Source organism: Siniperca chuatsi, linkage group LG7 (assembly GCF_020085105.1).
Source record: "Siniperca chuatsi isolate FFG_IHB_CAS linkage group LG7, ASM2008510v1, whole genome shotgun sequence".
Lineage (NCBI taxonomy): Eukaryota > Metazoa > Chordata > Actinopteri > Centrarchiformes > Sinipercidae > Siniperca > Siniperca chuatsi.
In genome coordinates, this window is record NC_058048.1 from 6,110,434 (window position 1) to 6,138,209 (window position 27,776).

At 39.4% G+C, this 27,776-nt stretch overlaps 1 protein-coding gene across 5 annotated transcripts in view; it reads left to right on the plus strand.

The window, feature by feature from the left end:
• Nucleotides 1–27,776, plus strand: part of clcn2c (chloride channel 2c) — a 195,072-nt gene that overhangs the window by 74,120 nt on the left and 93,176 nt on the right. For 4 of the 5 annotated variants that reach the window (XM_044202134.1, XM_044202138.1, XM_044202133.1 and 1 more), the window contains exon 2: nt 3,949–4,099. In XM_044202134.1, the coding sequence (XP_044058069.1) occupies nt 3,949–4,099 (151 nt within the window). Of the gene's footprint in view, nt 1–3,948; nt 4,100–20,777; nt 20,917–27,776 lie in introns of those variants that run through there. The other variant, XM_044202136.1, reaches the window with a different exon arrangement.

Here is a 27,776-nt window from a genome sequence, read left to right on the forward strand (position 1 = left end):
CATGAATGTGGCTGAGAATGCCATGCAGAATGGCATCTTGGGTAGAACAGTGGTTGGCATTTGATGTCAGAAACCCCAAATCGCTCCCCAAATGTTTCCCTTGATTTTTCCTCTGTGTTCATTCCCACTGTTTACGTTCATTCCTTCCCTACTCCCATATTGGACTTTTACATGGATCTGGCAAAGTATTTTGAGGCTTGTCAGTCAATTAATCCTTTTTATACCGAGTAGTGTTTGGTATTGAGAAATGGTTTTGAATTGGAACCAGTTCCACATTTTTAAGAACAGGGATTCATCAACAAACGTTTTGGTTTTTTTCTAAGCTTTTTGATCCTACTTATCTATTCTTTAAAGCAAAGTTAGGTCCTACTGCACTTTGGTCTATATCTATAAGAATGTCGTTACAGACATTTTTGTAATGACACTGAGAAACTGTTTATTGTAGATCAGTCACGTCTGGCCATTGCCTGATCCATTTAATAAAGTCAGCACTAGTGCTGATACCAGTGACAGAGACTGCTGAAATTTGATTGACCCAAGTGACATAATTGGCAAAGCTTTACAAATACCAACCAAGTTTGATATGGACGGGACTTGCACAAGGCAGAGTTGTAGTGCTCGGAAACAGCAGTAGTGGACCTTTCCACAGCATGGTTGTGACGAGGCCGTGTCAAACATGTATTCTGACAGTTTGACTTGAGCCCATCTCGAATGTGACTTGAACCCATCCTTTCTGTGAATTGGTACCAGCCCTTTATGTAAATGTCCTTGGTCCTCTGTTTTGACTGACAGTTCTGCAACTCAAAATTCTGCACCGCTGTCAGTCAACCCGCTGTGATCGTTGACCCCAGTAAAACAGCAACTAGCGAATTAATGAGCTTTATGGTTCACACAAACTTGACAAAAAGAATGTGTGTGTGTGTGTGTGTGGCTAAAAATAGCCAGCAGGCCTCCTGTTTGTGTGCATGGCAGACGGTGTTTACAAGGTGCTAAGTGCATCTCATGCCATCATTCACAGTTCAGCATTGTGTGTGTGTGTGTGTGTGTGCGTGGGTGTGCGCGTGCCAGTGTGTATGTCATCTAAACACTTTCTTCCATCAGGCCATAGGGGCCACGTTCCAAGAAATGTAGGCCTGCTTTCAGTGTCCCTTTTATCCTGACATGCATGGAAATTTACTGAATCTGGACGCTTCATTATAAAAACAGAAATAGCAGTGTACCTTCTGCCTTGCTGTATAAACACAACCATATCAGTCTTAAAGTAAAAAGGGAAGTACCACTGCTGGGACATTGAAAGAGTATGCATATTTTCAAGGTCATACCGGTATTTTTAGATTGAAACTGATGATGATAACGTTTATACTTATTCCATGCCCTAGTGTTAATTTTGTCAGCTATTTTTAGATTTTGTCTTTTTCTTAGTTCTGAGATTAGAAGTCCAAATGAGTTTCTGTCATATTTACTTACTTGCTTTACTCCTTATTTTGTCAAATTTTTAGTTGTCAAAAACATTTGGCATTTTAGTCTAGTTTTAGTCAAAACCATGTATGAGCATATTTTAGTCAAACTTGAGCAAACATCGATTGGAAATAATTTTGGTAAGATTATGTGTCCTAAAAAACTTTAAAATCGGGCTGGGACGATTCATCAATGTAATCAACGTCATTGATTACGGAAATACATCGATTTGCATATCGTGCGTCCATGCTTTGCAGTGAAGTGTGGCTGCACCCGGTCAAAGCATGGATTCCCCCGGAGAAGAAACTGCAGCTTAAACACCTCGGCCACAATCTCCCCTCGAAAAACCTACTATTAATAAAATAATAATTTATTCTTTCAAATATTATAATATTTTCATTAGACTAATATATTCTTTGTTGCAGAATAATGCCATGCAGTGCGTAATTTGTTTCTTGTTACATTTGTTTGTTTTGAAGAGAAAATGATTGAATAAAATTGACACATTAATGAGACAAGTTTTTGATATTCATTTTGGGTAAATTAATTGTTATATTAATCGTTAGATTAATCGAAGGAATAATCGTTAAGTGCAGCCCTACTTTAAAAGCTATGTTTTAGCAGAAGGGCTTCTCTCTTGACACAACCGCACACATTAGTGGGTCCAAAAATGAATTTTATAAGTCTTGTTTTCTGTGAAGCCCCCCTGTTGCTATCTTAGAAGTTATGCCAAGTGACAAGATGAAAGAAAACTGAGGCCGTAAGGTGTGTGGTTAGCTCCAGCACTATTGGTGCTCCACTGCAGGTGTACTACTGGGAAGATGATCCAGGTGTGCAGGAAAACAAGTTTTGGATTTACATTGTTGTGTGACTAAAAAGTAATTTTGTCTCCTCTTCATTCGTCAATGAAACAGATGTATATATTTTATTTTATTTTCGTCAGTGATATTGGCTATATTGTCTCTTCAACGTCTCATCTTTATCATTGAGAAACTAACACAATTATCATTATTATAACATCGCCAATAACATCGCCACCACCACCGCCATCAACAACAACACTACCATCGAAGCAAAATAGAATTCGAAGCTTGTGCATCATGATTTCAAAATGAGAATAAACTGTAGCTAAGCCTTGCAAATGCAGCTGAAAATGTGCCTGACAGCCTGTACTACATTTGGAAAAACTGCAGATTTGTTCCAGTGTTGGTTCTGTTCAGTATGACCAAATGTAGTCTGACACAGTCTTTGGGCCCTCTCACAAGAAGATAGACTCTTATTAAGTTGGATGGTCTAGCACTATGCATTTAGGAAAGAGGCTACAGTACTGTATGTTCCATTCCCTGTTTCCCCCTTCACTGTGGACTTCAACAGTTTGGACTGAACCCACAGGGTTTGGACTTTGAAGAGTAATGGCTGTAATCTAGATAGTTCAAATATACTGTGTGCGTCACAGTTGGATCAGTTTTGCAGGACGGATTTGAATAATAGGTTTTGCATGAAATCAGAATGGCTGACAAATCAAATTCTTTATACTTTATTTATTATTCTTGTAATCCCAGGAAAATAAATGTATTTGTAGACGTTCTGATTCAGGACGTATTGGCCAAGAAGCTACAGTAATGTCGCTTCCTATAGGGCCTCCATCTAGCCAGTCTGTAATTTCTGTCATCTTATGAGGAGGCAGGATTTGACTTTCTTTCTCTGAACTTTAAGTGAAGAACAATCTGTACTTAAAAGATCCTTAGGCTGCATGTGGTGATGTTTGATTGTTGTTGTTACTAATATCCAAATCAGCAACTCTCATGCTGCTGAAATCTGCCTTGATGACCTTAATTGACCTGTTGATGCGGGTTTAAATACCTTGCTGTGTTGTGATGGGTGGCCAAGAGGAAATCATTAGCACCCCTGTTCCTGTCCAGCACCCAGGGGCATTATGGGAGGGAGAGCTGGTGTCTGGGCTGTGTACAAAACTTGGAGCTTCCTGTCTCTTGTACTGCTGAAATGACTTCCGTTGTATGTGTGTAAGAGTATGTATGTAGTTTCGGGGTAAGTATTTGTGTGTGTGTGTTTCCTCAAAGCAAAAAGACTTATCTTTTTCAGGGGGTTACTTTACAGAATAAGAGACAGACCCTAAGAGACAGACAGGGTTAGAGCCCTGATGGTCCAGAGGTCTTCCAGGTCAGTAAAAGGTTGAAGAAAAGTAAAGAAGTCAGCAGCACTGCGCTATCTGTCTTTGCTACTGTCTCTCCCTCTACCACACCGGTCTCTATGTCCCCTTGTTTTTTTCACCAACTCACTTCATCCACATAGTGGCCATATTGGATTAGTGGAGAAGATGCAGAACCAGCAATATAGTTGTTTAAATGTCAAATGAATTGCACCTTTGGAAAAATAAATGCTGTCTCTTCTCTGCTTGTTGGTGGGGCGTGTGGAATGTATGTGTACATTTAATACTTACGCTAATGCCCTTGCTGTGTTGGCTTCCAGATGTATGGGCGCTACACCCAGGAGCTTGGGGTGTACGCCAAAGAGGAGGCAGCTCGGCTGAGGGAGAGCGGGCAGAGGCGATCGGTCAGCGAGCGAAGCCGGACCCTGGACCTGCTGGAGTACAACAAGGGACGCTGTGCCAAATGTCGCAGTGAGTTTCATACCACACAGTCAACACTAAGATTGATGGACAAGTAACTGAAAATTAATCCTGTCATAATTTCTACAAATTATGATCCAACTCCTGTTATTTAGGACAAATGGCGTTAATGCTTCTGTATGGAACTTCAGCAACTCAAAATATTCATTTGTATAAAAAAGCGTCATTCAGTAGGAAGTCTATATAAAATCAAGAAGAATTTTATGCTTGTAGGCAGTAGGGCTGAGCTATAACTCAGGATTACAGAGCGCCGTGCATTTGCATCTAAAAGCTACAAACCACTCATTTGAAGACAGCGAGGTGAAGATTCTAAGTAGAGAGAAGAGTTGGTTTGAACGGGGCGTCAAGGAAGCCATTTTTGTTAAAAAAGAGAACCCCTCTTTGAACAGAAATGGTGGTCTGAGATTTAATCTGCCCAAAGTCTATCAGAGTGTATTATCACCTTGGTCACGCCAATCACATGCTAATCAGGTACTTAGCAGTGATGAAGTAGATGCAGCCAGAGAACAATAGGCCTGATTCACTGATTACTGGGCCATCTTGGAACTATTAGGTCAGTTTCAGGTGAAACTAGCTATTAACAGATACTCAGGCAGATTCCTTCCTGAGGGCAGGGCTTATGTAACACAGAGTAGCTTAAATTTCTAGTTCCCGTCCCATTTCTTCACAATTGAGAATGACTTCCCGATGGGAGCCGAAACGTCTTGATTCTGAAAACAGTGTCCAGATGACTACGACTGAAACCTTTTCTATGATATTTTTGGGATACACTACGTCAATACATAATTGTCCTGAATTGTCCAGGCGATTTTATCAATCTTCTGTTATGGATGTTTTTTGTGGCTTTTTGAAAATATAAAATATAAACAAAGTTTCTACAAAGTTTTGACATTTAAGGATAGAATATGTGCTGCAGCTTTATGCGGAATGAATATTGATGCAATTGAATCACAGAAGGCAGTCACATCATTGATCAAAGAAATAATCAAATACTGCTCAGCCCTGGTGGGAAGAGCCTATTTTAGTTCTTCCAGGGTCTATTTTATAACATATCTCTTTACTTTTAAATAGCACTACGTGAATCCATTACGGCTCTGTGTGAACCACAAAAATAAGGAAAGAAAGCCTGAAATGCTTCAAATCAGCAAGAGATTTGGGTCATACTTTCACCACCTAATCAAAAACCCATGATAACTTTCCTATTATGTGACAAATTCATAAAATACAATGTAACAAGCACTCACACACTATCTCAATTCAGTAACTTAGCACTTAAGACCATTGTACTATAAATCATTGCTCACCATACCACTTTATATGTGGCAATAACTCATGTGGAGCAGCTGAAATTGGCCTCAATTTGAAAGAAAAAATTGTATTAACAAGCTCCTCGGCTGTCAAATTCAAGGAAGATCATTTTAGAACAGGAAAACATCACACTATCTTATTACCATCATATAAAATCAGCCTACAATCGCCCTTTCACCCATAAGGTTTTAATACAGTCTGCTTCTCGGCCCGCAGCTCTTTATCTTTACCTTTTAACTCCTCATATGTGATATACCAGACTTGTCTGTGATATTTCCAAGCAGTCAATAATGAGGTGTGCCTTGGAACAGAGTGCACTGCCGTACTAAAAAGGTCAGGAGCAGTGTTTCACTGAACCTTTCATGTGTATTTTAATGTCACTGAACATCACATTTTACTGTATTCTGAGCTCCAGTCCACTGATTGGATAACTGCTCAGGACGATTTCTCTGGAGCACTTCTAATGGGACTAAAACACCAGATGACTCCAGTATGAAACGGTGGTATTAAGTTTACTCTGGTCATTGCGCCTTTTGGAGACAGGTATTCCAGATAGCGAAAGGTGACGGGTTTATTAAATTCTGGGAAGTCTGGAAATGTCACAGACTTGGATAAACAGGTTTACAGGAATATTAAAGTACAGGAAAGGAGAACAAATTTCGTTTTTAGACTGCTTCTGAACTACAAAGAATACAGGATCGCATCACCTCATTAATGGTCTTCGGTGATGACTGCAGTTCAGAAAAGTCATGTAATTTTACATCACAGCTACAGTGGTAACTTTTAGGATTATATAGTACCTTATATCAGCCCCATTAAAAGAAATAGTAACAGTTTACGCTCCATATAGCAGCCTGAACCATCACTGCCCAAGGGGGGAACAACATCTGAACATTACCTTAGTGTTGGAAATGTAATACTAAAGGAACTTTGCTGGTCTAAAATAACTTACTGCTTTTTGCTGTGGGAGCATTGATCATGTTGAACAGTGGGATAGAAAGGAAAGGAGAAGAAATGCTGCAGCGCTGGACAATCATCACAGCAAAAATCCTTTGCAGTGAATTTGTGGACGGCATGTGAATGAATCCAGCATTTAAATGCATTGGTGGATTCATGTGCCCCCCCCCTCTCTCTTTGGACTGTTGGTGGTGATAATAATTGTGTGTGTGTGTGTGTGAGGCAGATGATAATGAGATTAGGTAAGAGTGTGTATAGGACACACAACAAGATAAAACAGGTTATAAACACAAGTAAGGAATGTCATTCAGATGCATGTGGAAGATGAGAGAAGGCGTTTTACTTCTGACACAGACACACACACAAACACACAGCATCAGTTGCAGATGGTGTGCGTTTGTGGTCAAGCTTTATTTGTCCTCAAGTCTGACTTGGTGAGGTGTTGGGACTTGGCCAAAGAATCTCTCTCTCTCTCTCTCTCTCTCTCTCTCTCTCTCTCTCTCTCTCTCTCTCTCGCTCTCTCTCTCTCATATTTTATATATATAGATTTTATTTATTTATTTATATATGTGTGTGTGTGTGTATAATATAAAGAGTACGGTCTAGACCTGCTCTATAGGAAAAGTGCAATGAGATAAATTCTGTTATGAATTGGTGCTATATAAATAAGATTTAACTGAATGTATAATATGAAATACTGTATTGAATTATAATTTTATTGAAAGAGTATTGTCATGCACTTGATACAGCAGTATTCCGCAAGGGCATACAGTACATACATGTACATACATTCAAACTAAGTGCAAGCACATTTGTATATTTTCATAAAGTCAAATCACTGTGAAAGTAGGGGACTGTATAATATACAAAATAGGAACCACAATAAATCACATTCCTGTACATATACTGCACACCTACAGTAACTAAAAGAGAAAGGAAATCAAAACAATTCAGGCAGGGGTAGCAGCAGTGTAGTAGAGCAGCCTACAGCAGGCAGTAGTTGCTTGAAATATGATCAGAAGTTTTAGATTTGTCTGGGATAGATTGAAGTAACTAGATGATATACAAAGCTCTGTGCAGCTGCTGTTCTGTGTAAATGCAGCGCCCTCTGCTGTTGAAGTGCTCAATGCACCCAGCACTAATCTCTCATAGATACTCTTTTGTCCTAAATGCTGCAGATCTGTGAGTATGTGTACATGTTTGTGTATGTGTGTGTGTGTCCTCTGCTCTCATCTCGGTGATGAGTTTTGCTGTTGTTTCCCTGGCAGCTGATGAGTCAGCTATCCATCTCCCTCTTCCTCCTCCTCTCATCCTCTTTGTAAGGATCAGGACACCAAAATGCCAGCCGATGAATTGATTTGTCCCTCGGCAGGTAGCTTCAAGCACAAGAGATTTGATCTGGATTTCACTGCGGCCTCACACACACTACTTTTCTCTCAGCATGAGAAAAACGGAAATATAAACACACAGGGTGAGGTAAAGGCGTAAAACAGGCGACTGGCTGAAAATATATGTAAATATAAAGTGACACTCACGCACACACATTGTTCTTCATTGCTGCTGTGGGAGACAGGAAGGTACTCTCTCTCACACACACACACACACACACACACACAAATACATAGTATTCCCCTTAGATCGGCGCAATCTCTCTTTATTATTGCTCACACATACTGTTTTGTTATTCATATTTTTACACATGCCTGCACACACACACACACACACACACACACACACACACACACACACACACACACACGGAGAAACAAATGCACATCTTCCTTTTCATTTGCTAGTGTTTAATGATGCTGAATGGTGCAGCCAACAGCAGAAACTCCAGCCTATCATCTGCACTTGCTGGCCCGTAGAAACTGTTATCATCATGTTAACTCTGTGTGTGTGTGTGTGTGTGTGTTTGGTACAACAGGTAGTGTCTCTGTAATTATGGCCAGCAGTGTAGCAGACAGAGTGTGTTTCAGTCACAAGATGCTGCTGGCAGTTCAGAGCCTGTTAATATGTATGCAATGTCAGCTTTAATCCTTGTCAATTTATATGGAACAGTATGAAAAATATGGCTCTTTTTAGATTGCAGATTTTTAAAATGTGCTTGTTTTGCTAATTTTGTTGATAAAGAAACAGCTCTGAGGTCTAATAACCATTTAACTTCCACATTCTATCATATTTGGACAGTGATGGTAGATCAAGGTACCTACTGCCCTACAAAGCCAAAATACAGTAACTACATATTTGGTCTAATTTAAGTTACGACCAGAATCAGACTTATAGCAACACTAAATTCAGCTGATGCTAAATGTACTTATTTTTCCTGCTATTTGTTTCCTCTAACTGAAATATATATAATATATATATATATATATATATATATATATATATATATATATATATATATATATAATATAATATAACTAACACCTTAATAATATAGTGTATTATTCCACATAAGTAAGGCAGTAGCTAAATTCGCTAAACTAAAAATGCTAAACTAAAGCTAGCTAAACTAGTTCTGCTAGCCTAGCTTAACGGAGTAGCAGTAACTGCCATCGCAGCTTTTGACTCTTTAGGGATACACAATTTGGTGTTAAGGTTAAGCTACTGTTAAACCACACATTTAAATCTAATACATTGTAAATTTATTTATTACATTGATTTCAAGGTAATTATTGGTAGAAAGCTGAAAGAACACATTTCAACCTTTATTCAACCTGAAATCTTTAAACCATCTTTTATCAGCTTAAGCTTTTCTGTAGTCACTGCTTGCCTGGCAGCTTTTCTGGCAGTATACTGTAATTTATACTTAGAATACAATAATATATTCCAAAATGTAGTACAAGATTTAGTAGCTATAGCCTGGAATTAACTGTTGGGTTTCTGTTCATTATGTTTAAGCCACTCTATTGTTTTATACACAAATTTCACATTCAGATGATGTAGAATATTTTAAAACATCTTGATGCTGTCCTCCCTTGGTGTGGACACTGTAATGTACACTTCGTTTATATTTTAGATACATGTTTCATAAACTAAGACTCTGTTTTACCGGCACCAAATGAGCTACCAGTGTGCATAATTACAACTTCCCATTGCCTTCTGTTATCTACAATCTGCCCCATAAACTAGCACTACAATTGAGTGAACCAATAGCAGGCATGTAGGTGTATAAAAAAAAAAAGCTCTTTCAACATCAAAAATGTGTTACATAGCAACACGTAACAAAAACAGAAATTCTGACTGTATGCCACTGTTTTCAAGAACCCTCACAACACGAGTAGAGTTACCGACAGCATTACCATAGTCGCAGTAAAGTAGCCTATTTAATCATTCTTATGTCTTACAATGAATCATATGTTTAACACAGATTAGAATCAAAAACAAAACTCTCGAGGGCCCGTTTCAGTCCTGTGGATGAATTGTAGTGTTGCCTGTTAAAATGTAAAAGTCAACAGTCATTTCATCTGTACAACTTGGAAAAGTAAAAGAGTTTACGTTAACTTTCTTTTCACTTATTTACCTCAGGTAAAGGTCTCTCCGACAAATCTGCAGCTTAAACACTGCAGTGCTGCTCCTGAACCCGGAGCCCAATGTAAGAGCTGTGAATTGTAGAATGTATTTAAATTTTTTAGCTTTTAACTGGGGACTTGAAAGGCTTGACTGGCTCTTCCCCTACAGCTTCACCCCTCATCTATCACTCCCTTACGAGGCAGAGCCCAGTCTTGCATCAACAGCCAGGGCACCTTTGCCCTCTCCTGCTGTGGAAAAGCTGAGTGGATCTTTTTGTAAGAAATGTACATTTGCTCAAGGTCAAACAATCAGAGCAACTTGATTGTTAAAAATAGACATCTATGGAGGACTGGTAATCCTTGAGATAATTTCATAAAGCTGCTTTACCTGCAGTTTTCAACATGCAGTTTATGTAACAGCTGGAGCAGTTTGCAAACAAGATTTGCTGTTCAGTTTTGGAACTGAAATGTGTCAGTGTCTTCAGGACATGATGCTTTAGTGATTGTGATTACTGTAATCTTATGAGATCTTACGGTTTAACCATTTTTGTTAAAAGTTTCACAATGTTGTTGATGTTGAGTTACTATTAACAACTGGTTTTACTGAAGTATATTCTGAGTTTTGTTAGGAGTCAAAGGCAAAATTTAGCCAGATGACACATCGTACCATCTTTTTTAAAATTTATACTTGTGTTTTGTTTTGTTTTTTAATGTAAAACCTAAATCTGCAAAGTAACTAGTAAGTACAGTTGTTAAATAAATGTAGTGGAGTAAAAAGTCCAATATTTCCCTCTGAATTGTAGTGGAGTAGAAAGTAGTATAAAATTGACATACTCAAGTAAAGTACAAGTACCTCCAAACTGTACTTGAATAAATGTACCTAGTTACTTTCCACACTGCCTGTCTTTCTTACGAGAAATGCTTTTTTGGTATGTCAACTTTTCTGTCCCATTAGTGTCGATGAAAGTTGGGATAATTATGTCAGTTTTGAATTAGATTTATATAAGAGAATAACTTCTGTATATCAGGGTTTTGGATAACTTAATGGCTGCTGATAAATACAGGGAGTAAAACATTTTGGCCTTTATAAGGGAAACTGGCAGCTTAGAGCAGCAAAGCTGAATGGGTTTTCATACCCACAATGCCTCCATTTGGAGACCATAAACTGGAAAACAAGTGCCACAAGGATGAACAGACGGTGTTTTCATTGACTGTTGGCTGTTCAACCACCCACTATAGTCCTTTGGGAAAGCTTGTTATTGTGTCAGCTGACCAGCAGGCTGCAGCATTGAGCTTCACAGCAGCACATTCAGAAGGAAGCTCAGGGTAGAAGACTGTGGGTAGAAATAAGACAGGGACCTCAGAGAGGGAGTGTGATCCCGGCGGTCCTCTCTTCCTCTGTTGTGTGTGTGTGTGCGCGCTTGTGCTCGGGTGTGTAATCTCTGGACGTCAGGGAGCATCTTCTCAGCCTCTGTCAGTCTGCCTGTTCACGGTGCATCAGTTGGACACACACAAATATTTGTATATTCTTCCATAATCCATCTAGTATTTTTGCCATTTCACATTTAATTTAAATGTTGGGGTGAGGTTAAGCCTAATGTAATTTCCTTATGCAGCCACCAAAGTAATTTCATTCTATTTGATCATCGCAGGTGAAACAATTGAATTTGCCGTGTGTGTTACTGTGCTCTAAAGGTTGATGGCATAAAGATACTGCGTCTCATTTGAGACTGACCATTATAAATCGAATCCCTGCAACAGATAGGGTTAAAAGGTAAGGACTACACAAGCAGTGTAATTACATTACTGTGTGTGTGTGTGTGTGTTTGTGCAGCGTAACAAATTCTGTTAAAAGAGCTCAGCCATGAGAACGGACATGAAATATTCAGCTGACAAGAGGAACTTGCCCTGCCATACACACACACACACACACACACACACACACACACACACACACACACACACACCGTGCAACGGTAGAAGGTAACTCTTAGTGATGCACCAATTCAAATCCCAGTCAGATCTGATTGGAGTTGCCAAAGCAAATTTACATCAATCCCATTGGCTTTTTTTACTTTTTCTGTTTCTCTTTTCTGTCTGTATCTTTTTCTCAGTTGAATAAAAAAAAAACATTTGTCTAAAAAGAGTAAAGATCATGTAACAAAAAAAGAAACAAGGAGAAACATTCAGATAATGAAATGGCTATTTTTACCTCCTCAATCTCTCTTTTTTTTTTTTTTTCCCTTTATCTGTGTTGCTGTTGGAAGGGGGGGTCACCTCAAGCTTTTGTAGCCGTGTGTGTGTGTGTGTGTGTGTGTGTGTGTGTGTGTGTGCGCTGAAACAGTCAGGCTTCAGGCTGCTGTCATTCACTCTCACTGCTGATGTCACGGGTTCCCACATGGGCTCCCAGCATCCCAGAAGACACACGCACATGCACACGCGTGCACACACACGCACACACACACACACACACACACACACACAGTGTAAGTAGCTGTGTCAACAAGTTGATGGAATATACACAGCTGTCTTTTTCGTTTTTCTTCCCCCCTCTGTCTCTCTCTGTTTCTCTCCCCCAGTCTACCTGCACTGCTATGTTATTTAATTGGTTCCAAGACACACACACTCACTTTCTCTCACACACACACACACACACACACAGCGTTTTGCTTCAACAGGTGTGATGTCAGCAGGCGCTCAGCATGGTGCCACATGTTGCTATGGTGACCGGCAGGCGCCTAGCGACCAACAGTTGCTCACATGCTCTTGTCATCTTTCCTTTCTTTGCCTTGTTTTTCTTTGCTTTCTTCTCCATTTTCTACATTCTTTGTCTCCTCTCCTCTATTTTCATCTCCTCATCTTTCCCCTTTTCTCCTCTTCTTCACTTCTTTCTCCCTGTCTATATTCCCCCGAAAGCTGAATTGAAATGGCAGAGCTGAAAAGCACCTGATGGGCTGGTGGCAGGTCCAGGTGGGGAATGGAGATATTTGTCACGGGACACACACACGTGCATGCATGCACACACAAACACACACGTACACTTTGATACTTGTTAACCAACGACAGGTCCCATGTTGCCACTTTGGTGACCTGCGTGAGGTGCAGGCTCCTGTATTTTGTGTTGTCACCTATGCGTGCTGGTGTGTTGGAGTGTGTGAGCTCGTAAATGCATATGAGTGCACCTGCATGCACGTGTGTGTTCCCAGCTTTCTAATTCCTTCTGACATGTTGTCACAGCAGTTTAGCAAGGAATGGCAAAACACATTTGGAATTAAAATTTTGAATTACCATTATTGGATAGTAAAACCAACAACACTACCAAATAACTATCCAAAAACATTCCACCTCTTGAGTAAACGAGAATAATAAACCAGCCAATGGTTAATAAACCAGCACAAATGAAGGGAACATTAAGTGATTAGATGAAGAGATTAAGAAGATGATAAAAAGATGGAAGGAAAGCCATGTTTTCTCTTCTTTCTCAGACTGCCTTAATGCTGTTTAGCTGCCTTTTTTAAAGTCAGTCAGTTTCACTTGTCAGGTGTAGTGTTTCTGGTGAAGGCTGAAAGTTAAAAGATTAACTCCTGTCCTTGCTGTCTGCCTCTTCATCAATAGCCATGCTGGTCACACACACATCCCCATTCTCTGTCAACTGACATAAACACACAAATCAAACCATGGTGGGTGCCTGCTTTTATAAGGACCAACTGGGTGCTGTGAAATTTATAGTTGGGTCACTTTACAGGAAAATAGCAACAGTTACTTTCCAACTTATTTACACACTCAGTGCATTAGAAAGAATTCAGCCCTGCTAAGACAGAAAGCAAACTACTTTCTGAACCATTAAAGGTGGGGCATGCTGGAGAAATCCAATGCCATGACAAATACCATGATATAGAGCAAACAACAACACAGCAAGTCATGTAACTAACGTTAGCTAGGTTGGGGGTTAGCAGACTGTAGCTACAGATGCTGCTGTGAAGCTAACAGCCAGAGAGGACGAGACGGTTTCCCAGAGCCAGCACAGCAGCTCCAGACAGCGATACTCACAACTCTCCTGCTGCTATAGCTAACATCACAACAACATATCTTGATAGTTGTACTATTTATCTAGCAGCTAAAGACCCAGATATTTTGCTCAGGAGGTGGTGGGGACCAAAACAGAGCTAAAAAAAAAAAGAAATATTGGATTTCAATACTTCATGTAGCCAAAAATGCACCTCTAAATGAATGCTAATGAAAGTAAACTATGTTTAGGGCTGAAACCAATGATTATTCAGTCAGTTAACCACGTGGCTGGAGACCTTTGTTGCATCTCTCTCTCTCCCTCATCTCTTGGCTCTGTCTAGTAAGGCATAAAATGCCCAGATAAATACTTATGGTGAAATGGTACAGTACTATTCACTTTTTTGATCCATAAAAGGTGTTCCCGACTCGGGATGCAATTTAATCAATATAGAAGTGTGTGTAAGAATGTCAATACTTCACACACTTTTTCTTTCATAGCAAAAATAAATATCTTTTTTTCAAATTTATATTTCCTGGAACATAGATAACATGTAAAGTGTAAGTAATTTTTTGTTAAGGTACATGCTCTTCATAATAAAGAAATTACTTTTTTAATTGATTTATCAAAATTGTTGACAATTAATTTTCTGGCAATTTATTAAGTAACTAAATGTTAAATGTTTCAGCTCCAAACATCTTACCATGAAAACGTTTTAAGGCTATACATCAGATGTGTATCTGTCAGCTTGCTGGACTTGGTGAACAACGTACACAGAAAAGTCATGCATTTTTGGTTCACAATGGAGACCCTTAAGGTGAACTACCCACACATAATAGGCACTTATGCACCCACTGACATTATAATGTTCCCACTACGCAACTGAGAGCTCGTGGTTTTTTCATATTTTCTACTTGTGGCCACTTGAAACACTTTAAAAGTTTTCAAATTATAGCTGTGATCAAGGTAATGTACCGGAGTCCGGAGCATGATTGGATTATGGTTTGACACATTTCACTTCAACGTGGACTGCATTTACCAAACCAGCAGTGAATGGGCAACATTAACCTAGCAAATGACTGAAGAACACACGCTGTTCCACCATTAACACGCACTCCCTAAAACACACGCACGTGCTTTTTGAATATATATGGGAGCCCCTTGAGTGTGTGTCCTGCCCACGTGTGTGTTGGCCACCACGCTGATGCTGTGCGGGGGTGTTCAGACGTCATTCACATTCAGCTGCCAGCCAAGTCCAGGACGTAACATAACTGATGCACACACACGAGCACACTGTGTTAAACTGTTGCTTATGTGGTTGATGGTGTGTTTTTTGTGTGTGTATGTGTGTAAGAGAGAGGGAGAGAGAGCAAGGGAACTTTCACTTTAATATATCAAGTAACCAAGGAGACTTGGGCCACTGATCAATATTTGATTCAGTGCCACTCGAGCAGATTGTGTGTGTGTGTGTGTGTGTGTGTGTGTGTGTGTGTGTGTGTGTGGTGATCTTGGACTTCTGTTCCATTGCTTTTACTATAGAGGTTGTGGCGGTTGTCCAATGTGTGTGTCAGCAGAGAGAATAGTCACTAGCCACAGTGTTAGCTTACATAAATTTTCTCATGTCAGGGACAGCAGGTTGAGCCAAGATGGCACCCGTAACGACAATAGCTGGGAGCATTAAGATGGAGACATCATATTTAATATTGCTACACCTGTCCCGAGGTGCCAGATGTCTAAATTAGGGTTCCCGTGGTTATTCCAACGTACAGCCAGAGAGGGAACGCTGCCAAACAGAGACATTCAATTCCATCAGTTGGGATACGAGCTGGTGCAGTGTGTGGGATGGGCTTTGGACAGCTGAAGGATGCCGATTTATTCACTGTCATTGCTCGTCAACACAGGCACAAGACACACACTGATTGTCTTCTTCAGATGATAAATTTAGTGATGTTTGATGCTTAAATTGACTCAATTAAAAGCCCTGAAAACCCTTTTCTCATTCAGCAATGGGGCTCTACACCATTAAACATTATACAGGAATTTGGAATCAAATTGGAAGGAAGTGGAATCAACTAATGTTTTATCATTAACTTAATGTAAATATATAACGTTAATTCAACTTAACATTTCTTGAATTAATTTACTGCTGAGTATTCAGTCAACAATTAAATTAAGTGTTTAAAGAAGCATGATCGGCATATTTGCAGACTTCCCAGCATGCATTGTTTGAGAGTCAAAATTCTACAGAAAGCCCTCTTTTTGTAGTTCGAAGAAAACATACTGTACATGATGCTGTGTGTTTTTAATACATGTTAAGATAAGTTGTAAGTGGTGTTTTTTGTGTGATTTCATGATAATGAAAGCAATGTGAACCATGAGGAAGGTTAGTACTGAATTCAGTCCCTACCCTCTACACTTAAACTTAATTTTTAACTTAAACTGTAATTGATCTTGTTTTCTTAAGTTCAGTTCATTTAACTCAGATGGTTTTACATTTTCACAACTCATAAGACGACTTTGAACTAATTATTCAACCTAAGTTCAGTTCACTCACATTTTTAAGGCAGCAGGGGAGTTTAAGTTTGGTGTGACCAGTTTAAAATGATTTACAGTGAACAGGAGCACACACTTTTCTGTTTAGAGTTTGAACAGTTTGTTTTTTTACATGAGAGATTTCTATATTTAGTGTTTTTGTCTGATCTCATGTCACTTGTTTGAAGTGGGTGGGGTTCAGTGGGAAAATGGTGAGGTAACGTACTTCCGTGCACCAATCAGGATTTAACAACATTTAAATCAGGATCTGATGACAGTTGTGTAGGGTTGTTTGCTAATGTTGCAATCAAATCTAATCACACCACACCCATACAGTGCTAATGAAGCTGATCAGCAGTTTTTGTTAAACTGAATAATAACAGTTTTTATTTTCCTGAACTGAAACTTTTTACTTTTACTGATTATTGCTTATTTAGTAATGAATGTTTAATCTCATGTAAAAATATTTAAAGATTTGAAACCAAGTTTTTAGGGCCTTTTAAAGGCCCTAAAAACACTTACACTTACATGTACACTTACATTATTATATTATATAATATGTAAGTGTACCTCAATTCAATTTTTTTCCTATTCTCATATTTATGTTAGAAGCATTGTGTAATGACTAGGGCTGGATATCAAACCTCAATACTTGACCACTGAAACTGTAAAGTACCAAAAGTTGTCATTGCATGTCTGTTAGTCATACTCTTATTAACTATTATTTAAATGACAAACTTTGTGTCTGCCTTTAGTCCATTTGTCCTCAGGTGAGATTTTGCGGGAGATTAGCAGGATTACTGTCATTTTTGTCTTAAAGAAGGATCTTTACCAAAACAGAGAAAACTCTCTTTAAATTGCGGCTTAAACAATTAGTCGATTAATCAAGTTAGTCAATTAACAGCAAAAGTATTGGCAACTCTATTTGATTATTAATGAATTGTTTAAGCCATTTATCAGGCAAAAATGCCAAATATTCGCTGATTTCTGCCTCTCCTATGTGAAGATTTGCTGCTTTTTTTTCCCTGTTTCATGTCATTGGAAATGGAATATATTTGGGTTCTACTGAATTGAAGATGTTGAGTATCTCTTGGTATGAGTGTAGCTTGACTGAATAAAACCTATTCTGGGTAAATTATTTTCACTTGACTTCTGGAAACACTTGTCTTCTCTCGTCTGTGGGGAAAGAAGTGGCGATCTGACTTTTCCAGCAGTGATACTGTCACTGAGGGACTCACAGGGTTGCCAAAGTCATCAAGTTTCTAAATGTGCTGGGAGCAGTTTTAAAGAGTAATGCTGTACCCAGGTTGAGTTTCTCTTCGCCTACTGGAAGTTTTTTGAAAAATGCCCCATTCTTCAGGGTGAAGAATGGGGCAGAGCATCGGGAATTCAGGGTTCGGCCACGTCGTTGATAAAGGAAGAGGTAAAGACGGGAGAGAAATACAGTTGCTGTAAAAGTCTACTATATTAATACCATAGTAAGTAGTATTTGAATAATGCACATCTATTAAAATATGCAATTTTAAAGAGAAAACAACATTGATTCAGCCCTCTGAAACAGATTCTCATTTTTAATGGTTGATTTGCTATGGTCACTGTCACTTGAGACTTAACACTGAGTCAGTGGGTAGATACAGTAAAAGCGGGTTTATTTCTTAATTAACTACAGTTTGAGGTGGATTTGTCCAGAGGTACTACAGTTTCTGAGTGCAGATATATAAATCACTAAGCTCTGTGTGAGTTGTTGACAGTCTTTACTGTAGCTGTAACCATGCAGGCCACAGTTTTATTAATGCCATCATTAATTTTTATGTGTTTGGATTGTGGTATCGACATGTGGCTTTTCTAGCCGGCTCCTCTCACTTTAAAATCGATGGTTATTAAACACCAAAAGTCTCGCGGTGAAGTCAGCGTCCTCCTTTCTTGGTTACTTTACAGCTTTTTTATTTCTGTGTTTCGATCTTGCTTGATATTTTCTACTCTCTGGTTTCAAGTATTTGCTGTGGTTTTTTCCTTCTTCCATCCTCCCTTCATTCATTCCTTCCTCTTATATTCTAATATGTCCTCCTTTACTTTCCTTTTCCTCTCATAATTTCCTCCTTTTTTTATCCACTGATCATATATTTAATCTCTTCCTCCTCTTTGTTTCAATCTTTTCAGCCACTTTCTTCTCCTTTTCCTCTACCCCTCATCTCCTCTTTTCTACCTTTTTTCCAGCTCTCCCCCAATCTCCTCCTATCCTTCTTTCCTTTTTCCTCTGCTTCCTCCTCCACTCCAATCTCTTCAATTCCCTCTCTGTTTGCAATCCATCACCTCTCTCTCTCTCGCTCTCTCTCCATCCATCCATCTGAGCCCCATATTCTGAGTTATTACTCTCTAATCATCAGTGAGCCCAGAGCCACACTCACCCCACACACATACAGTATTTTTCCATACTTTGCAGGTGTGTATCCAGACTTGGATGAGAGCAGAAAACTTATCTCTATCTTTTACATAAAAAGACAACATACAAATCATCTTCATAAGAAATGTATATGGGAGAAACCAATGGGACCAACATTTAAAACAAATTTTCCCTGTGATATATTTGCATATCAAATACAGTAACTCAGTTTGTCCTTAGTGGACTTATTTTAAAAATTGAATAGTCAACATCCATCATATCAGGTGTCAAACTCAAGTGGATGACTACTTGTGTTTGACACCTGATATGATGGATGTTACTATTTGACTGATATTTAATGTACACAGGCAGACTATTGAAAGACCGTAGCCTGAAATTACTCTCATTTGAATTTTGATTAGATTCCATATCATCATGACCTGTTTTTATGGTTAGAATGTTTCAGGGGAGATGTTTACTGTTCTGTGATCATATAAAAATTATTTTAATAAAAATTTTGAACCCTGAAGAAAGTGCTTAATACCTAAAATATTTTGGCATAAAAATGGATAATTGACCAGACTTGGCTAAGCCCCATCCTCTTTAGTCACTGTTGCTACGCCTATCATGTCACATATACAGTATACAATGATAACGGCTGTAAATCTTCCACACTTACCACACAAAGTTTGCAGTTTTTTTTTTTTTTTTTAAACAACAAGTCACCGATTTCACAAAGATGTAAACAAAAGCAGTCTCGGTTCTAGCCGGCAACTGTCGATTTTGCTGGTCGACATGACAACTGCCACTGGCAAATTTTATCAACATTCGCTAGCTAGCTAAAGAAGCTAACGTTAGCTCCATGAGCTGGTTGAAAACTTTGTCTACAGCTGACTGTATGAGGGTTTTACTGTAAATTTGCACTTGATGGCTACATACATGATATCGTGCTAAGAGGCTAAAGCTGAATGTCCCAGGCAAAAAGTCAGCATCCACAACAGCTGATTATCCATGTAGAAGATGTGGAAAAAAGCAGCAGCGTTGTTCGTGTATTGCAGTGCAGAGCTAGTTAATTGTATTATAATATAGTACTATGAACAAAAATGTTATTAAAATGTTACTTGTGCTAACATAACCCTTGGATGTTTTGGTGCTTACTATAGAAGAACATACTTGGACAAGCAACACAGTGGTTTGATTTATGCTTTACTGTTTGTACTTTCAAACAGTATGTTTCACTTTTACAAGAGAAAAAGATTGAGTATGACAACAAACTGGTGTTTGCTAAATGTAACACTATCTAATGCGAGTTTGGCGGGAGTTGCTGGAGTGTAAACTTCCCCAAACAAAATAAAGAGCAGGACAGAGCTGCTAACTTTTTTTTTTTTGCATCATGTTAGAGCAGATAAACCCACTTATGAATCCATTTGTTACACTTTTGCTCTTGTGTGTTTGGTTTTGCATAAGCTCTTTAGATATTGAATATTGCCCTTATTAGAGCCACATGCACTCTGTTTCAGCATGTGTAAAAACCCAAAGCTTGACAGGCCTTCTGTGCCTAGTTATGGTTGCTAAGCTGTGATTGGACAATCACTGTTGGGTGTGGTTTTTAGCAGACGGTCAGTTTCAAAAATAAATATTACCTAGTGGCAGCTTTCATCCATTAATATTAATGTATATTCTACTCTACATGATCATGCCATAAAGTCAACTGCGCTAAATCATTCCTTACCTACAGTTATTATTAAACTGTCTGTCTTTTATTTCCTCTTCTCCTTTTATATTTCCTACTCTCATTTCCTCTGTCCCGATCTCCTACTCTCCCCTCTGCTCCGCCTCTTCGTCTCATCACCATCGTGCTGCTGAGTTTGCACGGGGCTGACATCAATCACAAACTAATAATGTTATGTAGAAAAATGGATAAAGAGGGATTCTTTTTTTTTTTATGTTGAAGGTAAGGAAACTTGTTTAAAATGAAGGATGGATTGTGCGGGGATCACAGGGGGGACGCTGCTTGTGTTTAACTATGTTATGTGGTCTATTTGTCCTCCAGGGTTAGGGTACCCGTATGTTCTGGAAGCTCCAGCCCAGGACTTTATCTCTGGTAAACAAGCAAACAAAAAAAAACCATCTGTATTATTCCCAGTGTGCCCTTTCAACTACCAACTACCCCTCACACTCAATTCTGCTACAGCTAATAATGCTGCATTACTATTCCATCATTAATCTTTAATAAGTGGTCAATAAGTGTTGCTTCAACTTTATCATGCGCTTGAGAAATGTCTCCTTTGCTTTGCGACATATTAATGCTGTCATCAGTTACAAAGTCACACGGTTGGTCTCTGCAGATTCCGTGTGTGTGTGTCTTAGGGCAAAAAATGGGAGAAAAAAATTAAAACCACAAGCTAAAGTATTGCAGTGTGTAAATTGGCGCCCACAAACACACACACTCACCTTGTGGCTTCATATTAATCAACAGCCAACATGAAAAATATCTCCGTGCACATATTATTCCCATTCCACTGTGTGTCTGCGTGCCAAAAAAGCTTAACTCTTCCAGCCTGGCCTTATTACAGCTAGCCTTGAGCACTAATGGAAAATAATAAAGAGCTCTGAACATCGTAAGAGAGTGATATGCAACACTTTCTGTCACTTTTTAATCGACAGGTGATGGATGGTGACCTTTGACCTTTGATTAAACATGAATTAAACCGCACCCCCTTGACCTCTTGACCGTCCCTCCCTCCGGAAATGGGTGGCGCTATGCGTGGACCAATGAGCGTGAAGCAGGCGTGGTTAGCAGGAGCCAATGAGCGTGAAGCAGGCGTGGTGAGCAGGTGCGAATGGGAGTGAAGAAGGCGTGGGAATGGAAAAAAAACCCTGTAAATGAAATAATGATTAAATAATTCAATCATTTAAGTGAAATCAATAGTATCAAAAGTATAAAAAACAATTTACAAACTTGCCATCTGAAAAATCTAATCTTTCAGGAGAAAAAGACACGTCCTTCTCTGTCTGTCTGGTGCAGAGTGAGGTGTGAATGAATTGGAAGAATGTGGGAGGGTAGGCAGAGTTTGCGTGAACCAATGGAAGGGTTAGCCAATGGGAAAATAGGTTAGGAGGAGCTTGCGTGAGGCAATGATTTTGTGAAAATGTGAACTAAAAAATAAATCATTCAAGTTTCGAAGCTGAATAAATGTCCGGATATGCGTTGACGAATGTCAACGTGCGGCATCTCTTACAGCTCCTGTGCAGCCTGAGATCTGTGGCTAGCATTAGCCTGCATGAGCAGCATCTCTTGCAGCTCCTGTGCAGACTGTGTGAAGGCAGACTGAGGAATGAGGGTATCAGATTTCCCCTGTAATACCATCACCCTTGCTGCTCAATCATCTGTGAAGGCAGTTTGAAATTGGAGGGTGAAACTCCTCACACAGGGTAAATAAAACCATATATTTGCACAAAATAAGGGTAAATTCTGGAATCTGAGGACCTTTACTCACTCTTATGTTGAAAAAGATTATACTTTAAAGTTTCACAATATGCCCTCAGTGTTGCAGAACTACACGCCAGCAGTTGGTTCTGATGTCTAGAGCCTTTTGGCTCATCTGTCAGAAATTAGGTGTACACCGTGACAATTTGTAAATGCGATTTGTAAATTGTTTCAGACAGTGATTTTTATCATGTGGATAAATTCCAGTGATGTTGTTTTAAGGTTTTTAATAGCATTTGCTTATTATTAGGTCATGGATCAACACACACTAGTAGCTATTGAATTGTTAGAGAGTTTAGCAGACTCAGTAGCACAAAATCTTCAGAATGAGTCAGGTTTTCAAAATGATTTAACTGAAAATTATTTGAATGAAAATGACACAGCCACTACATCTAACAGCTCTGAACAGCCGGTAGATCCTCTCCTTGCTTTAAATCAAGCTCTCACTAACTTTGAACAGTTAGTGAATGAATCATCACTAGACAAAATAATCAGAATAAATAATGTCCACCTTTCCACCCCAGCTTAACGCAGATGGAATAGTGGACGCGTATGCCAATGCTTGCTGTAGCAACGCACCCGCTTGTTGCAAAGTTATATTGTAATATTCACCGTAGTCCACTATTCCATCTGTGTTAAGCGGGGCTGGAAAGTTTAACAACTGTCTGATTTGATAATTTGCAAATCGACTTTGCCGCACAACACTTGGTTGTGGTGAAATTTGAGCACCTCCTTGCTGCACAGGAGGACTGGGTATGCTGAGATCGATATGGTTTGTGTGTGTCTGAGGGTCTGATAAAGCGGGGCTTTGTTCAAGTTGGACATTATTTATTCTGATTGTTTTGTCTAGTGATGATTCATTTACAAATTGTCACGGCGTACATCTAATTTCTGACAGACATCAGAACCAACTGCTGCCGTGTAGTTCTGCAACACTGAGGGCACCTAGACAGTCTGGACCTGGGTCTGTTTGCTGGAGACAAAAAAGAGAGAGAAACAAAAAGAAACATTAACTTCATAAACGGACAGATCTCATAACCACAACAGTCCCCATAAGGTTGGTATGTAAACAGACAGACAGACCTCATAAACGTGTGTGAGTGTGTGTCTCACAACTTGTTGTGAAGACAAGGGGTAAGGACCAGAAACAGCTGTTTTACTTTAAGAGAGACTGATGAGAATAACATATATATATATATATATATATATATAACACCAAGATAATACTTATGAGAAAACACTGAAGAGATATAACTCAAACCAAAAGCAATAATAGCTTATAACAACCTAAGAGTCAGCTTTGTAGAAATTACATTTTAAAACACAACCTCTTTAATTTCACACGTACAAAACCTTCCGTGTTTGCTTATGATGTAAAATGAGAGAAAAGTAGAGAAAAGGAAGATACATGTGTTTCCTGCTGGGTAATTATTACATTTATATGGCCTGATTGAATCGTCTCACAATGCACTGTAAAACAATTTAAAAGCAAATAGACTTACAGCGTGCCGATGGAAATCCTTCGCTGGAAGCCCTACAGGGTCTCAGGTGTGGATTCTCAAAACTGGAACTGGTTCTCCTGTGGTTGTGACCCGGTGAGAATCCTGGATCTCTGTCTGCTGGTTGAGCACTAGACCTCTCCACAGCCAATTGTGTCATCTTGTGGCTGTGATGATGGCGATAGCCCTTCTTGGACATATTGGTCCAAACAGCCCCACAGGTCTAGCGTGAGAAAAGGTTTTTGATTTAAAAATTCTGTGTAAGTTTTAGGTTAAAAAAAAAACTGGTAAAAAAAAAAAATGTAGCAACTCACCGGGTAATACCACATACTCAGAAAGCACAGATGAGGAGTCAGTATCAGATGAGGTCTAATATGTTGAGGTGTCAGTTGATGACTCTGAAAGATATCATTTATAATCACGATAGGAAACAAAAGTCTTTAAATATTTCTGTATTAAAAATACACATATTAGACCTGTACTTACCAGACTCCTCTGCTTGAAGGTTCAGCCCTCCGTTTAGAGTCACTGTAAAGAATGAAAAAACTCCCTATGTTTTTGCCTAAAGGTTTAAACGCATGAAATATAGTTTTAAAGATATTGGTAATTTAATTAGCCTGCTAATGCTAGCCACAGATCTCAGGCTGCACAGGAGCTGCAAGAGATGCCGCACGTTGACATTCGTCAACGCATATCCGGACATTTATTCAGCTTCAAAACTTGAATCATTTATTTTTTAGTTCACATTTTCACAAAATCATTGCCTCACGCAAGCTCCTCCTAACCTATTTTCCCATTGGCTAACCCTCCCATTGGTTCACGCCTACCCTCCCACATTCTTCCAATTCATTCACACCTCACTCTGCACCAGACAGACAGAGAAGGACGTGTCTTTTTCTCCTGAAAGATTAGATTTTTCAGATGGCAAGTTTGTAAATTGTTTTTTATACTTTTGATACTATTGATTTCACTTAAATGATTGAATTATTTAATCATTATTTCATTTACAGGGTTTTTTTTCATTCCCACGCCTTCTTCACTCCCATTCGCACCTGCTCACCACGCCTGCTTCACGCTCATTGGTCCACGCATAGCGCCACCCACTTTCGGAGGGAGGGACGGTCTAGAGGTCAAGGGGGCGCGGTTTAATTCATATTTAATCAAAGGTCAAAGGTCACCATCCATCACCTGTCGATCAGAAAATGTTGCATATCACTCTCTCTATCGTAGTTTAGTGGTGTGTTTTGTGTGTGTGGATGTGTGTGTGTGTGTGATAGGGGAGATGAATGGTTCTGATTAGGCAATGCAAGCTGCAGACAAGCATGGTGATCAATGTCTCCCTTCTCTCTGCTGAACAGACAAATGTGCCATGGCCACACACATATGTATAGGTTTTTTCATCAACTGTGTGCTGTGTGTGTGTGTGTGTGTGTGTGTGTGTGTTTCTGTGTGTTTCTGTGTGTTTCTGTGTTGTGCATTCGCCTGCAACTTTTAATACTTTTTGTTTCTCCCAAGATTGATGGTGTGTTTTTCATTTCTCCACTTCCATATATATGAATGCATACACACACTGCAAGTAACCTTATGTGTACTGTACATATACTGTATGTAAGTGTGTGTGGCTGTCAGTTTAAAGAATAGCAAATGTATGTGCAATGGAAATGCTCTGAAATGGGCTATGCCAGGGTATAAAAGTGTAAATCAGTGCACTTGTGTGTCTGCAGAGGATTGCAGAATGGAAGTGCTGACTCTGCAACAACAGAGATGGGTGGAGGGGTTGTGGGTGGATGAAATAAAGAGAGAGAGCAAGTAAGAGAAATTAACGGATGCAAAGCGGAAATGGAAGGATGATTTAAAGGAGAAGGAGGTGGAAAACTTAAAGGGATAGTTCACCGCAAAATCAAAAATACACATTTTCCCTCTTACCTGTAGTGCTATTTATCCATCTAGATTGTTTTGGTGTGAGTTGGCGGGTTTTGGAGATATCAGGACCCAGTTACTCAAGATAATCCACCGACCTTGTCGTGAGCAGTTTCATGTAGGAGCTATCAGTAGAAAGAAAATAATTCCTACATTAAACTGCTCACAACAAATCTGTGGATTGTCTTAGCACTACAGGTAAGAGTAAAAATATGTATTTTTGATATTGGGGTGAACTGTCCCTTTTAACGTAGGAGGGGGGCAGAGGGAGAAAAAACAAAAGAGAGGAGAGAGGGAAATAAATAAAAGATATGGAGTGGGAGTTGATGGCAAAGGTCTGGGGATTGAGAGAGAGGATCGATCGATCGACAGAGAATCCTTGGCTTTTGGTTCACCAGGCTTTCATCCAGGAAATGAAACGACTTGCCTCTCCCCTGTGTAATCGAGCTAAACACACGCACACACAGAGAAAGAAACGCATTTCCCCAGCACATTTAAACCACATGCACACAAACTTACTCACCCATACTTATGTTGATGGACTGCTATTGTCATCATCAGTGCCACCATCTGCCTTTCTTGACTCTGCATATGTGTCTGTGTGCCCATAGTGTGTGTTGCCACTGGAGAAATCATGCCGCTGCTTTCTCAGTCACATCATCCCAGCCTCAGTGTTGATGCAGAGCTAATTTTGTTCACTGTCATCATCGCCAATGTTGTTCAATTGAGAATCATAAAACAGAAGAAGTATTAGTTCAAACATTTAGTCCCACTCAGAACCATTTTTAATGCCAAGTAAACACACGTCTTAGCTCATAGACATTTATGTTATATAAGAACTATCTAACTGGCTGATATTGTGGGCCGATATTGGCTTGGCATATGTGTCGGAAAATAAGTGAAAATAATTAATATAAAGAGATCCTATAGATCTTTGAGTTGATTTAAAAACAGCATAACATTTACATAGTTTGTCCACTAGACAGCACTGAGAAGTTTAGTTTTCAACTGTAAAATTTCCCACCTAATACATATTTTGGTCACAATTCATTAAAAAAAAACAATTTCATGGGATCTTTATCAAAAATGTTTGTTGGTTTTGTGTTTATGTAAAAACAACCGTCCACAAAAGCCCTTTTTAGTCAAGAGCCACAATGGCCACTGCACTCAGTTGCTGCACTACTGATCACTTCACTTCCTGTCTCATAATCAATTAATTTCAAATAATTGGTTCCAGGAGAGGGGGTTGCCATGATAGCAAAGCTTGGGCTCACACTCCTAGAAACCAGGTGTCAGCGTGTGGTTGGCTGGCTCTGTTGGTTCCAAAGCTCTGATGAGACAGAAGAGAGGAGTGACCTCATGGAGAGAGAGTCGCCCTAAGATGTTACACAGATCTGTGTGTGTGTGTGTGTCTTCGGTTGAAGATGAAAAGCTTGTTGGTGGAAGAGTTAAAAGTTGTTGGAAAAAGTTTAGTGCTCAGACTCTAGCTTATTGTTTTCTGTTGTTTTTGAGTTGTCCCTGCGACCCCACACAGGCGCTTTTAGTTATTCTGGCTAATTCGACCTCTGCTCAGATTTCAATTTCTCTATTCGTTTTAATTTTGGATGAAAGGATTGAGAATGCTCAGCCGTCCAGGTCATGGGATCATCGTGTGTAGTGGAAGTAAGTCGTGGGCAAGTAGAGTTGTTGCGTTTCACCACTGATCCAAGAAGTTTCATCAGTGCGATACTGAAATAATAAACATATATTATGAAATGGCAATTGAAAACAAAAACCTAAATTGACAGATTTAGAAAAGGGAGGCACTGCTGGAAGGATTCTAGAGTTTGTACATGGATGTGCAGGTAACACGTTACTCTAAGTAAAGGTGGGGTATGCGATTCTGATCCAATCCAGTCTCCTCACCATCTGCTAGCTGTCCGTTTAGTGTGTGTGTGCTGGAAAACATCTGGTGTTTGTACACAGCCCTGGCTCTGTAAATGCTAAACACAGTCGCTCGGACCAGAAGGCTCAGTAGTGAGACTGCTCTAGACAGTTGACCAGGGACAGAAAGGT